Below are 13537 nucleotides of genomic sequence, written 5' to 3'. Positions count from 1 at the left end.
AGTTAAAAAGTACATGAATGGTACTATTAAGCATTAAACCTTGAACTTTTTTAAAGATTAAGATATTCGAAATAAGTAATATATCAAGTAGTTTTAAATTTAAATTTTTAAACAATGAATTATCATACTCCAAATTATCATATCCTTGGTTTTAAACAGGTCATGGGTCAAAGTTTTTGGGAAGTGTGGAAATACAATACCGTGTGCAAATAATCGATGCAATCAAATGAAAAACAGTTTTGGCATTTGTTTGAAAGTTTCTTGTCATTTATTCATATTTTACTTTGTGTTGCTTGCCATACAATATTTTGGTTTTTGGGTTTTAATTTATTACATTTATTGTATGTTTGCTGAATGTTGGTTTAATGTTTACCTCTGCTGTGTATGCGGGTTTTTGTATTTATGCTTTTTATGCCCTACAATTGAACTAGAATTAAATAGAAGGGTTTTGGCATGGCAGCGGATGCATAATTTTTCCTTGTTTTCCGTAGAGCATAACAAAGCTATGTTTAATTTGTTTCCTCTGGCTTTGGGTTTCTTGTCTTTATTTAATGTTGCCTCAAGTTCGATTTTTCCATTTTGATTTTCATTCTTACTGCCTTCTTACATCTCGAGTCGTTCTTATTGTTTGCTTCCTAAGTTGCTGCATGCGTAGTTCTTTTGTTTTGCATATAACAAGATTAAAATATTTGAGCAGCCCGGGGAAAAGGGCGGTTCGGGGGCAGAACTCCTTAAATATCCTTTGAGTCCTTTCTTGAGTTCCTTCTGCTGCTTACTTAATTTTCTAGAAATTCTTTAGCCATTCTATTATAATTATTATTTAGCTTTCTGTCCTGCATCTGGGTTTTCTCGCAATGCATACTGTGTTTATTCGCTAAAGTAAATCGTTATGTGTATTCCTCGACTAAAGCTTAATATATTCCGAACCGAAAAATAGGAAAACCATACTCATACAGTTAACTATGAGAAAAAAAATTGTATACATATTTGAATATATACGTATATGAAACTCTTGGAGTTTTGCTAACAATAATGCATACTTTGGGGCCTGCGCTTAGACTAGTTAATTTTATTGTTTTACCGTTATTTAATTAGTTAGTTATTTATGGTAATATGTCTCGTCGCTCGCATCTCGTTTTACTCGTATATAACTAATTTATCTCTGATTCCTCAGCGTTCGGTCTAAAAAAAAAACACAAAAATCCTCTCATACTCGTACATTATCCATTTACTAAGTCTAGCTCAAAAAAAATATTTCGTGTGTGTGTGTGTGTGTGCCTTTCATTATAGTTATATATAATATATTTCTGTGTGTGTGTGTAGTTCTTATAGATAGCTTTTTATGGAGCTTTATTTGATTAAGATGCAACATGTACGGCTGTGATTTCGCTTTGATTCCACTTTATTTACATTGAAAATTCCGCGATGCCTTCCGCTTTTGATTTCGCATAGTGTTCTATTTCAATTGTCATAACTAAACGAACGTTAAACGCATCATCGTGATTATCACTAACCTAGATTTCCTCTCTCCTTTCTATATTCATCATTCCGTTTTTAGTTTTTGGTTTTTGGTTTTTTCGTTTTTGTTTCGGGGTTTCGGATTTGGCTCTCCCGTCGTAAATTAAATGCATTTTGGGCACATTGAAAACATAAAAATGCTTTTGCATTTGCCTTGATTGGTAAAAGTTTTGACTCCATTTGAAATATGAAATATGAGACTTTTTTTTTAAGTTTTTTTTTTTTCTATGGATTGCTGATTTGCTCTGAGGGAGGCAGGGTGTGCTGAAGTGGATGAACTCACACAATTCACATGGAATTCCAATAAATCACGCTATCCATTTAGTTATTAAAAGCGGATTTTATTGTTGAGTGCCTAAAATTGAGTCGACAAATGCGGTAGATCCGCTTGAAACTCACCTATTCTTAAATGAGTTGGCCAAATGAGTTTTCTGCGAATTCGCAGATGAGCAGGATGTTAACGATGCATTTGCGGGGAACATTAGTGATTTCTATCGTTAATCGAAGTAAATACATTCTACACGTTTGGAACTTTATTATAATTATTACATTAATCAAAATAATACTATTTTTGTAGAGAACAGTGTGGCCAAATAAAATGTGGATTTGTTTTTAAGCTTAACAATGGGGAATCCCCAAATCTTAACCAAGTGAAATATTTATGGTCTTCTGTAAGTAATACAAAACTCGAACGTGAATAACTACTCATTAAAAACTGCTTTGAAAACGTGTGGAATTTCGAAAAGAGTCGCATTTGGGGACGTTTTATAAGCTGAATGTGGAAGTCATTGAAACGTGTTTACTTTGGAAAAGACTCCCAAGAGTATCTACTGTGGATCGTAAAGTGTGCTTGCAGTGGTTCACCCCCACTGTGGCAGCTCCCCCTCTGTGGCAACTCCCCCACAGTGGCAACTCCCTTTGCCCCCGCTCACTTCCGTGGGGCAAAGAGCAACGCCTAATTATTTACTTGGCCTTGGGGTGGTGCGACTAACACACGCTCAAGTGGTTCGTATTGAGCACCACTCCCGCCGCCATGTAACCATTGTTCTGCCGGTGGGCATGGCCGTGGGCGTGGCTGTGATTGTGGTTGTGGGCGTGCGGGTGGGCGTGGCCGCCCTCCAATGGGTTGTCGGCCACCATAACGCCCACACCCACGCCCACCAGGGGACTGCCCGCCTTGCCCAGCGGCACTCCGTTGATGGGAACGCCGCCGACGGGCGTGGTGGCCGTGGTGGTGGTGGTGCCGGTGCCCGTGCCGCCGGTGCTCAGGCTGGTCCCACTGATGTGGGCACTGATGCCGCTGGGCACACTGGACATGTGCGGCGAGCCCCCAGCCTCGTTCGCATTGCTCGCTGCCGCCGCAGCCGCCGCCGCTGCCGCCGCCACTGCCGCCGCCGCCGCTCCTGCATTGGCCGCCGTCCGGGTGAGCTCCTCGTTGGGAATGGAGAAGTGGCGGTAGGATATGTACTCCGGCGGGAGAGCGGCCTGCCGCTTGGCGTTCTCGATGCGCTGCTTCTTCAGCTTCACGTAGCTCAGCACCGAGATCATCACGATGAACACCACGATGCCCAGGCAGCAGCCCACGATCAAGCCGAGTCGCCTGGTGAGGATCGAGTGGATGAACCCGTTGCTCGACAGCCCGTTCTCGTCGGTCACCAGACTGGGCGTGGAGTCGAGCGTCTGGACGTCCGTGCAGGCGGAGATGTGCGAGTTCTTGAGCACCTCCAGCAGTGCGTGGTCCACCCCAACAGCGTTGTCCATGTCCTGCTCCGGACTCTGCTCCTGGACCATGGCTGCATTGCTATTACCGTTGGAGTTCCTATGGTGCTGGTGCTGATAGGGGGAGAAGGACTCCGGCAGGGGAGCGGACATCATCAGGGCCTCCTCCTCGCGCAGGGACTCGTTGGCGTGGAGACGCTGCAGCGCGTTGGCCAGCTGCTCCGAGAGCCAATTACCGCTCCCGATGACGCAGATGTGGTAGCGGGTGTTCGGGCTCAGCTTGGTGAGCTTCGTCGAGCTGGCCGTTCCGTTCAGTCGCTTGCCGTGGATCTGCGGAATAAATTAAGCAGGTTGCCAGACGGTTATTGTCATCGCCATGAAGCCAAAGTCGTTTCATCCCTATCCCTATCCCCATTCCCATTCCCATTCCCACTACCAATTCCATTCCCTATACCATTTCCATGATGTCGATGCTGGTGCCGTGTCGCTTTATTAAACACTTCCCCTGCGGGCCTCCACTTTCCCTGCTCGCGGTTTATCGACGGAACCCAAAGACTACGGAGAGTCCAGTGCGTCGCAAGTGGTAATCAGCGGACGGAGCGGGGAGCAGGAAGGCTTCTGCCCTCTGAAGAGTACTTATCGGTGGGCAGTGGCTTATTGGCGGGCCAGCAGCCACAGGGTACTCCAAATACGCGGACAACAAGTGCCTAGAGCCTTGGGATGAGTCCAGAGGAAGACGAGCATATGGCCCTGATGAAAAGGCTCGGTGTAATGGTTTGCGGCAGAGAGCGAGTCATAAATGCTCGATAACGTGTAATCTAAATAGCTAAACTACTCTGAATAACTACTATTGAGGAAGTACTCGCAATTATAAAAAGGTCATTTCCATTTTTAAACTGGTAGCTCATACAAGAGCTAAAACAAGAGTTTAGCTGCCTCGTTTCCAACTTTCCCAGCCACTCTACCTTTAAAGGGACAAAATTAAATTTCTGCCTGCAGCAGGTTGGGAGCCTCATCGCAGATCGAATGTGGCACAATGTCCATGGTGACCTGTTCCCCCTTCCTTCTCCCATCATCACTCGGCAGTATTTGAGCGCTGGATTAAGCGTTTATTAAAGGAAACTACGCGGATATCTGCCTGCAGCGCAGACCGTCAAATTAGTTTTAAATTCGGTACACGGAAAACAAGAACTTAAAAGGAACTTGGGTTTTTATTCAAAGTGAAGCTTTGTGGGGTTAAAAATCTTGGGTATTCAGTTTACAACCGCCTGTTGCAGACTTCGGGAAATCGAATTTCTGAAACTCCTATCCGAGTTCCGAGGTAATTGAAATTGTTTGCCGTGTAGAAAGGCACTCACCTGATCCGTGGCGATGGGGAATCGCTCGCTGTCTCGCTCCCTCTCGCGCTCCCGTTCTCTCTCTCTCTCCCTCTCGCGCTCCCGTTCTCGCTCCCGGTCACGAGTGCGTGACCTGTCGGGGTCGTGACCCCGCTGCCCGTGGCCCTCCCGCTCACGGTCCGCTTGAGATCCGGCCGGAACGAGCCCGTCGCCGGTGGCGTGGTAAACAATTTCGAAGCCGGTGAGGCCGAGGTGGTCGCGACTCTGCCAGGACACGACCACCGAGTACGGCTGGATGTCCTGGATGGCCATTTTGGGTATTAGCGGGGCGTCGCAGAACTGCTGCGGCTCCATCCGGCCGAACACCTTGCCCCGCAGCTCCGTGGGGTGTTCGCACCTCAGGTAATTGCCGGAGTCGCCTCCTCCTCCTCCAACTCCTCCTGCGCCGGAGCCCGTGGCCAGCGACCATTTGCGATGATCCCGCAGCCATTCCCACAGCTTCTGGGCGTCGCAGCTGCAGTGCAGTGGATTCTCTGGAACGAGCAACAAATTGGCCATGACAACGGGCGACACACACACTCACACTCACGAGCACAGGGCCAAAGGGGTCGCTCTTGTGGTTCACAGTGCGAAACAGAATGGGTGGAGGTACGGGACTCATAATATAAAAAGGGTTATTCTCCTGGTTGGTTCGTATGCATAACCCACTAATGTGAAGTTATATTGAGTATAGATTGAAAGCTCTTTATACATTTTTGCTGCAGGACAACAGCCGAAAATCTTTGTAAGTTATGGCTCTATGTTCGACAGAAAAGCAACGGATGATGACCCGAACAACCACATTTGCAACATTAACTCTGAATGTTTAATAAAGAAAATATAAAGAAAGTCCTACCTTCAACACAAAAATCCTATACATGGCACAAATTTTATAGGTAAGTTTAGAAATACAACCTTTGACTGTTTTTAAATTATGTTGTTCTTCAAAAGAAAAACAATGATGTAAACCACCAAAACCTATTATTTAACTGCTGGCTTCCAAAAGATTTGTACTGTTAAAAATAATAAAAAAAAGTGTTGCCGCTACACGGGTGTTAAAGTGTAATATATATAGAGTAATATATAATAAAGGGAAACATATAATTCCGATGAGAGAACTTACCTTCCAGTCTGAGGGTCCGCAAATTGGTTTCCAGGGGCTTCAGCGGGTCCAGTGGGACCAGCTCAAAGTAGTTTTTGCGCAGGTCCAGCACGTGCAGCTTCCTCAGAAACCGGAAGGCGTCGTTCGAGAGGACCGTCATCCGGTTGCCCATGAGCAGCAGTTCCAGCAGGCCGTGCAGGTTCCTGAAGGTCTTCTTGGAGACGCGGTCCAGCTGATTGAAGCTGAGGTCCAGGGTTTGCATCTCCGAGAGGTCGGCACTGAACTCCTCGAGGTCCTTCAAAGTATTGTGAGAGATGTTGAGCAGGCGGAGCAGCCGAAGGCCCTGCAGGCGCTCCTTGGGCAGCATCTCCAGCTCGTTGACACTGAGGTCCAGGGTGAGCAAGTTGGTCAGCGACTTGAAGGCGCCCGGCGAGATCCGTGTGATTCGATTGTTCACCAGGTGGAGGTGCTGCAGGGCCTGGAAGGCCTCGAAGTCCTTGGAGGTGAGGATGGAGAGGTTCGTCTGGCAGATGTAGAGCTCCTTGAGGTACGGGTACCGCTCCTCCTTGACTGTGTAGATCCTGTTGATGGGGTTGCCAGTGAGGTTCAGCCAGGACAAGCGGGGAATGGAGACGTCCGAGAGAGCCGAGGAGGGAATCTGCAGGAACCGGTTGCTGGACAGGTCCACTCTCTGCAGGTTGATCGAGTGGCGCAGGAAGTTGGCCGGCAGGGAGAGCAGCAGGTTGCCACTCAGGTCCACGCTGTCCAACTGGGTGAGGTTCACGGCGTTGAAGCCGCTCAGTGCGGTAATCTTGTTGTCCCTCAGGACGAGTTGTCTCAGGTTCAGAGTGCCGCTCAGCTTGAAGAAGTCTATGGAGGCCAGCTGGTTCCTGGCCAGGTCCAGACTCTCCAGGGTGCTCAGGTTGTAGAGGGCGATGTGCGGGAACTCGGAGAGCTGGTTCCTGCACAGCCTGAGCTCCTTGAACACGTTCAGCCCGCTGAAGATGTTGCGGTTGATCTGCGAGAGCCTATTGTCGCACAGGTCCAGTCTCACCAGGTTCGTGTTCTTGGCGAAGAGCAGATCGGGAACCTGACCCAAGCTGCAGTTGGCCATCGAGAGCTGTTGCAGGGAGCGCAGTCTGTCGAACATGCCCGCCATGATGCCACCCGAGCCCACGTGGCTGAAGTTGTTGTGGTTCAGCTGCAACCTCCTGAGGTTCGGAATGTCCAGCTTCTGGACGTCCGCGGGGTTCAGCTGGTTCCTCTCCAGATTAAGTTCGTTGAGGTTGGTCAGCGACTTGAAGGCGTTCTGCTCCAGCTTCCTCAGCGAGCAGTTGGCCAAACTCAGCGAGTTCAGGGGCAGCTCGTCCAGGAAGACGTCACGGGTCAGTTGGACCAGTGGATTGTGGGAGAGGTCCAGGGACTTCAGGTTCTTCAGCTTGGCGAAGGCGTACCCCTCGATGGCCTCTATGTGGTTGCGGGCCAGGCTGAGCTCCTCGAGGCCCTGGAGTGGGGCGAAGTAGTCGCGCCTCAGCTGGCGCAGCTGGTTGCCACTCAAGTCGAGGAACTGCAGCTGCAGCAGGCTGACGAAGGTGTCCTTCTCGATGTCGCGGATCCGGTTGTCGCTCAGGTAGAGCCTGCCCAGCTGGGGGGTGTCCGCGAAGAAGGAGCGCTCCACCCTGGCCAGCTGGTTGTCCTTCAGCCACATGATCTGCACCTTCTGCTGGCGGCGGAAGGTGCGCGGGTGGACCTTGTGCAGGTAGTTCGCCTCCAGCTGGACGGAGAGCAGCGAGGAGTTGTCCTCGGGGAAGATGTCCTCCAGCACGGTGAGTTGGTTGTCCTGCAGGTTGATGTGCTGCATGTTGTCCAGGGTGTGGAAGGCCTGCGGCTCGATGTCCTCGATGCTGTTCTTCTGGATGTGCAGCTCCTGCAGTGCGGGCAGTGGTTCAAAGACCCCCTTCCTCACCCGCCGGATGCGGTTGTTGTGCAGCCGCACCTCGCGCAGATGCTCCAGCTTTCGGAACATGCCGATCTCCAAGTCCTGGATCTCGTTGTTGTCCAGGGACAGCGAGGTTAGCCTGGTGCTCTTGTCGAAGAGGGTCACCGGCAGCAGGGGGATGAAGTTGGAGCGCAGGTAGAGGTGGTCCAGGTTGACCAGCGTGCTGAAAACATTCGGATCCACGTGGGCGATGGCATTCGACTCCAGGTAGATGACGTCCACGTTCGTGGAGTTGGTGAACGCGTCCGCTGGAAGCTCCAGGATGTTGTTCTCGCTGAGGAAGACCTCGCGCAGCTGGGGAAGATCCGAGAAGACGCCTCCGATGGCGTGGATGTGGTTGTGGCTAAGGTCCACCGTCTGCAGCCGCTTGTTCCGCTCAAAGACCTTCGGATCCAGAGCCACTATCCTGTTGTGCGACATGTCCAGGGACATCAGCTCCCGCAGGCTCTTGAAGGCCTCCGGCTGGACGAGCTCGATCTGGTTGGCGTAGAAGGAGAGCGTCTTCAGCTGCGGAAAGGCCCGGAAGCAGTCGTCCCCGATCTCGGCGAAGAGGTTGGAGCTCAGGTCGAGGAAGATGAGCGAGGGCAGCTGGAACGCCACCGCCGCCGCTGCCGCCGCCGAGGCGTTGTTGGTGGCCAGCTGGATGTCCCCGTAGAAGGTCGGTATCCGGTTGTTCGACAGTCGCAGGATGCGCAGGTGGTCCAGCTTGCGGAGCGCCATCAGCGGGAAGGTGCGCAGTCCGTTCTCCGAGACGTCGATCTCCTGCATGCACTCCTCCAGTCCCGCGAACGCGTGCTCCGGCATCCCCTGCAGCCGGTTGCCCTTGAGGTTCAGCTTGGACAGCCTGAGGCCGTAGAAGCTGTAGTCCTCCACCCGCACGATCTCGTTGTAGTCGAAGTCCAGCGCCGTCAGCTTCTGCATTGCGCTTAACGCGCGGGAGGGCATCTGGAATTCGAGAGGGGGGAATTAATTGGGAAACTAAATAGGTTTCTTAACCCAGTAAATCAAGAAGTTCAATCAAGTGTAAGTAGGAGGCTTTATGTAGGATCACGTATTGGAAACCCAAATCTACATAGCCATGCAAATAGATCCTGCTCTAAGATCACGATTTAAAATACACCAATCAGCACCATTATTTTGACTTTGCGAAGAGCCAGTTTGTTTTAACATTCTCTTTTATTATATTTCATTTTGGTTATTTTCTATGCTTAAACTATTACTATACCTATTTGAAAATTAATTACTCTAACAAAAAAATATGTGCTCCTTTGGTTTGGATAGAAACAAATTCCGGGAATTCAACTCCTTTTTCCAAAGTCGGTTCAGCGGTTTTATTTAACTAGTATTTACTATAAATATGGAATCTGTGGCGGCCAATCAAGTACTTTCACAACTTCACTCAAAACGTTGAATAGTTGAATGTTAGCTATGTCAAAATAAATAAATGCAAACAAGTGTACTTTTGGTGTTATTTTAAAGCTGACAAACAAAAGAAACCATTCTTTGGCCTTCTCCCAATTAGCCATGTTTTCAATCTCGTTAAGGTTTTGGTTTATTTTTATACCAATGCAAGCAATAGTAACTTTACCTATATTAAAACTTTCGAACGATGTGATGAATTCTCAATGATTTTCGACCCTAATCGTGAGTTCTTGAATACGAAAAGTAAACTCCCGTGTATGAAAAACCCATGCATAAAGTATTATTGACAGAAATGCTAATGTCAACAATAAATTAAACAAAGGCACACTTATCATAAAGTGGAACTTATTTCACAGTTTAATATCATGTTGGTTTTGATCAGATCGACTTCATTTCTTCTAGGTGGCCTTTTCTTACCACTATTGAATTTCGGATAATTTTTCGGAATTTTCGGATTTGATCAAAATCGGATAACTCTATCATATAGCTGTCATACAAAAGATCAAAAAATATATATATAAATAATTGAAAAAAATTATAACGTCGTTGTTTTTAATCTCACGAGCATGATTTTTTTAATAACCCTTGAAGCGAGAAAAAAATTGCATTAAAATCCGACAAGATTATAATTATCACAGGGAAGATCGAAAAATCTACATAAAAATAGGGGAAATAAAATTACAACATCGTTGTTTTTCATCGGACAAGCATAATTGTTGGAATATGGTATTTTCTAACTACTCTTGAATTACATATTAAATTTCATCAAAATCGAACAACTATGTCATATAGCTGCCATACGAACAATTGTCGAAAATTTGGAAAATTACTTAATAGAAAAATCGTCATAGTTTCGATGTTGATTAGCCCTTATGCATTTTGATCGACATATTTGATGACATCAAGGATATATAACCTATCTTATATATATATACCTTTCTTTCTTGTTTTTCATACTTTCAACATCCCAAACAAATTAAAGCGTTGCTTTGTGGAGAAGCAAACAAAATTTATTGGCAACCGTTTAACTGAGTGTATTTCTTAAGTGTGGAAGAATTATTTCTTAAAAGTCTTTTGGCTCTACATTTTACTATCGAAATTAAAAATGAATTGGTCACTTTTTAGTACTTACTACTTTAAATAAAATTGTTTTTTTTTTTAATACGAAGGTATTTTTTTTGCGTAAAACCCATGTCGGTAAAGCTATTTCCATCGGTAAATATGCATACAAGTCTCGTGAAGTGTTGCCAAAAAAACATTTAAACGTCATTTTGCTTTGGCCACGTGCCACATGTGTTCTGTATTTGCTCGCCATTGTGGTAAACTTAACTTCATGCTTCCCCTTGCTTTGTGGGAAATATGTAATTAAAAGTCCCCATTGTGCAGCAGTTCCATGAGAAAAAAAAACGTTGAGTTCGGCCATTCTGGGAGCACCTTTTTACCACCTGGAGCATCCGATGCTCGCTTTTGTGCTTGTTTGCTCACCTGTTTTGACCGATTCACCTGTCCGTCATTGCAAAACAATTAAATTGCCTCTGCTGCCAATAAATTGAAAACTAGCACGAAAACTTTGCAAACAAAACGGGTTTTACTGATGTTAAGCTCTTATTTGTCCAGACAATTTCTGTGTTCTTTTTTGGATTTCAGTACAAAGAAGAACACAATGTCCAGTTTTAGATCGAAATGTTAATAAACATTCGATTTTTAAATTCCTCTTATTTATCCATTTTCGAAGAAACACATTTATTTGTCATCTTTCTAAGTCAACGATTAATTGACTGGCTGTTCTTGAAATTTAAGTTCACTCAGACATTTATTTACGTAAAATAAAATGTTCTCCAAGAATTACAAGTTTATGTGAGAAGTATATTGCAGTTGAAATTGGTTCACTAGGATAAGTAACTAATACCTCCCAAATAAAGCCTAGTTAAAGGTCTTCGAATACACTAGAAACTCAACCTCATTCCTTTGATTAAAGTTATCAAATGCAAGGCAGTTTTCCATATAACTCACATTGTAGGTATCAGACCAATAAAATTAAAAATCTCTGATACAACACCTTTGTTTTAGCCTAGCAGTTTCAAAAAATTTTTCATTGACTGCAAGGGTATACGAACTTCGGCAACATTATTTCTTTTTTTACAACTATGTAAATGAAGTATTACAGCTCTTATTTCAGTTTAAGGATGCTGAAGGTGACTCTAAGCAACTACTGAAAGTTTACCTTAGGCTTTTGAATTTAAAGATTTAGTTGCATTATTTTAAAGTAAATAATAATATCTCTATCTTAACCCACAATTAAATGATGATTTGATTTTATTTGGCACTGCGTGGAAGTATATTAATTAACCAGAGTGGTGTTTGAATAATATCCCCATTTTCCCAAAAAGAAAATTACGTAGCAAGATGCTCTGTAAATCTCCATTTGTATTGAAAGTGTTGCTCAAAAAATGAAAAAAAAAAAACGTCTGGCCGGTTGCTGATCATCTTGGTCATCGTGGTTATCATGGTCATCCTGGTTATCGCGGTCATCCAGGTCACCAGGTTCATCCTGACATCTCACCCGCTGCCACAGTGTGGCCCGCCTAAGGCGAACGCGAGGTGGCGCGGTGATACTGGCCGTAGCGCGGCGGCGAGCGGGAGCGGGAGCTCGAGCGGAAGGGTCTGTAGTAGCGCGATCCGGAGCGGTTCGGGGAGCGGGAGCGGGAGCGGGAACGGGAACGGGAGCGGGACATGGAGCGGGACATCGGGGAACGGGACTGGGACTGGGAGCTGGATCCGGAGAGCGGACGCTGGCGGCGGTTGACCGGCGAGTAGCGGCGGTACTGGCGCCAGGGCTTCTTGAGCATGCTCTCCTGGAAGGCGGACACCGTGATCCGCTTGCCGTCGATCTGGCCGCCGTTCATGTGCTTGATGGCGCAGGCGCAGTCCTCCGGACGGGTGTACTCCACGAAGGCGTAGCCACGCCCCTGCCGCCCCTGGAAGCGGTCCTTGGGGAAGTCGACGGCGTTCAGCGGCCCAAAGTGTCCGAAGATCTCGGTGATGTGCTCCTTGGTCACCTGGCGGGTCAAGCCCTTGATGTGCAGCCGCACAATGCGCACCGGTTGGCGGAAGCGGAAGGATTCCCTTCCATTGCGGTAGCCCATTTGGTGACCCTCTTGATCGCCACTTGCACTCCCTCCTCCTCCTCCTCCCCGTCCCCTTCCTTCTCCTCTGGCTGCTCTCTCACCTACTCCGTCTCTTTCGCCTACTCCTCCTCGTTCGCTTCCTCCTCTCTCCTCTCCTCCTCTTTCACCTCCTCCTCCTCTTTCACCTCCTCCTCCTCTTTCACCTCCTCCTCCTCTTTCGCCACCTCTTTCATTTCCTCCTCTTTCGCCACCTCTTTCATTTCCTCCTCTTTCGCCACCTCTTTCATTTCCTCCTCTTTCGCCACCTCTTTCATTTCCTCCTCTTTCGCCACCTCTTTCATTTCCTCCTCTCTCGCCACCTCTTTCATTTCCTCCTCTTTCCCCTTCTTCGAATGCAGTGCTGCGCCGCTGACTCCACTGGAAGCCCATCACGTCTCGCCCACCCAGCATCCTCGGCTCCGGAATAGTGGGCGTGGCAGATCCGTGACGTAGATGTTCGTTGCTTGGGGATCTGCCCTTCGATATAGAGCGGCGTGGCGGAACCTTGACGCGCTCCTTGGCCACCTGAATTGTCTTGGTGACACTGCTCATCTGAGAAGGCTTCGCCGGCGGATTGACCTCGTTGCTCTTGGGCGGCTCCTTCAAATCCGGTGCAGCTTTAACCTGGCTTTTGCTCTGGTAGCTCTGATTGATTTGGCTTGATGCCTTGCTGACCGTGGGAATAGCAAGGCAAGTTGTCTTCTTAGTCGGAACTTGGAGCGACATCTTAACACTCTTGGGCGCAATTGGCTTGACTTTCGGCTGACTGGAGCTGCTGGGGAGGCTCTCCTGGGCGGACGGCTTGCTGGCCACCGGACTGACGTGTTGCTGGCCACTGGAGCTGCTGGGGCAACGCAAACGATGCTTACTGGTGGCGGTGGTGGTGGTGAAGGTAGAAGTTCCTGCTGGAGCAGCAGGCTTAGTAGAAGGAGTGGGAGCAGGAGCCTTCACCGGAGAAGCCACCTTCTGTTGGAGGCTATGGGACTGGGAAATTGGTTGAGGCTTCGCATGCCCCTTCGGGTGGACCCTTCCATGCTGATGGGGATGCGGATGGGGCTCCAATGGGAGGAGAGCCGGAATGGGCGCCGGCACCGGCTGGGGAACGGGCGCCGGGATCTGGATGACGACGGGACCAGGCGGCTCCTCCTTGACCACCGGCGGCTTGGCGCTGGCGTCGCGGCGACTTTTGCGAGCGGCGCGCTTCAAGGAGCGTCCGTGGTCGGAGTGGTGGCGC

The 13537-nt window shown here is 48.0% G+C and overlaps 1 protein-coding gene across 1 annotated transcript in view; it reads right to left on the bottom strand.

The window, feature by feature from the left end:
• Positions 1 to 245: 245 nt before the first annotated feature.
• The window catches only part of LOC108102144 (chaoptin), a 210258-nt gene continuing 196966 nt past the window's right edge, over positions 246 to 13537 (bottom strand). Inside the window, exons 9-11 of the mRNA XM_043207331.1 lie at positions 5737 to 8659; positions 4596 to 5107; positions 246 to 3567 (exon numbers count right to left, since the gene is read on the bottom strand). Of these exons, the coding sequence (XP_043063266.1) occupies positions 2506 to 3567; positions 4596 to 5107; positions 5737 to 8659 (4497 nt within the window). The 3' untranslated portion in view covers positions 246 to 2505. The remainder of the gene's footprint in view (positions 3568 to 4595; positions 5108 to 5736; positions 8660 to 13537) is intronic.

Source organism: Drosophila ficusphila, unplaced genomic scaffold (assembly GCF_018152265.1).
Source record: "Drosophila ficusphila isolate 14025-0441.05 unplaced genomic scaffold, ASM1815226v1 contig_197, whole genome shotgun sequence".
In the NCBI taxonomy this organism is placed as follows: domain Eukaryota; kingdom Metazoa; phylum Arthropoda; class Insecta; order Diptera; family Drosophilidae; genus Drosophila; species Drosophila ficusphila.
The sequence above is the reverse complement of the archived record's forward strand: the minus strand, read 5'-3'. Positions and strand labels throughout refer to the sequence as shown.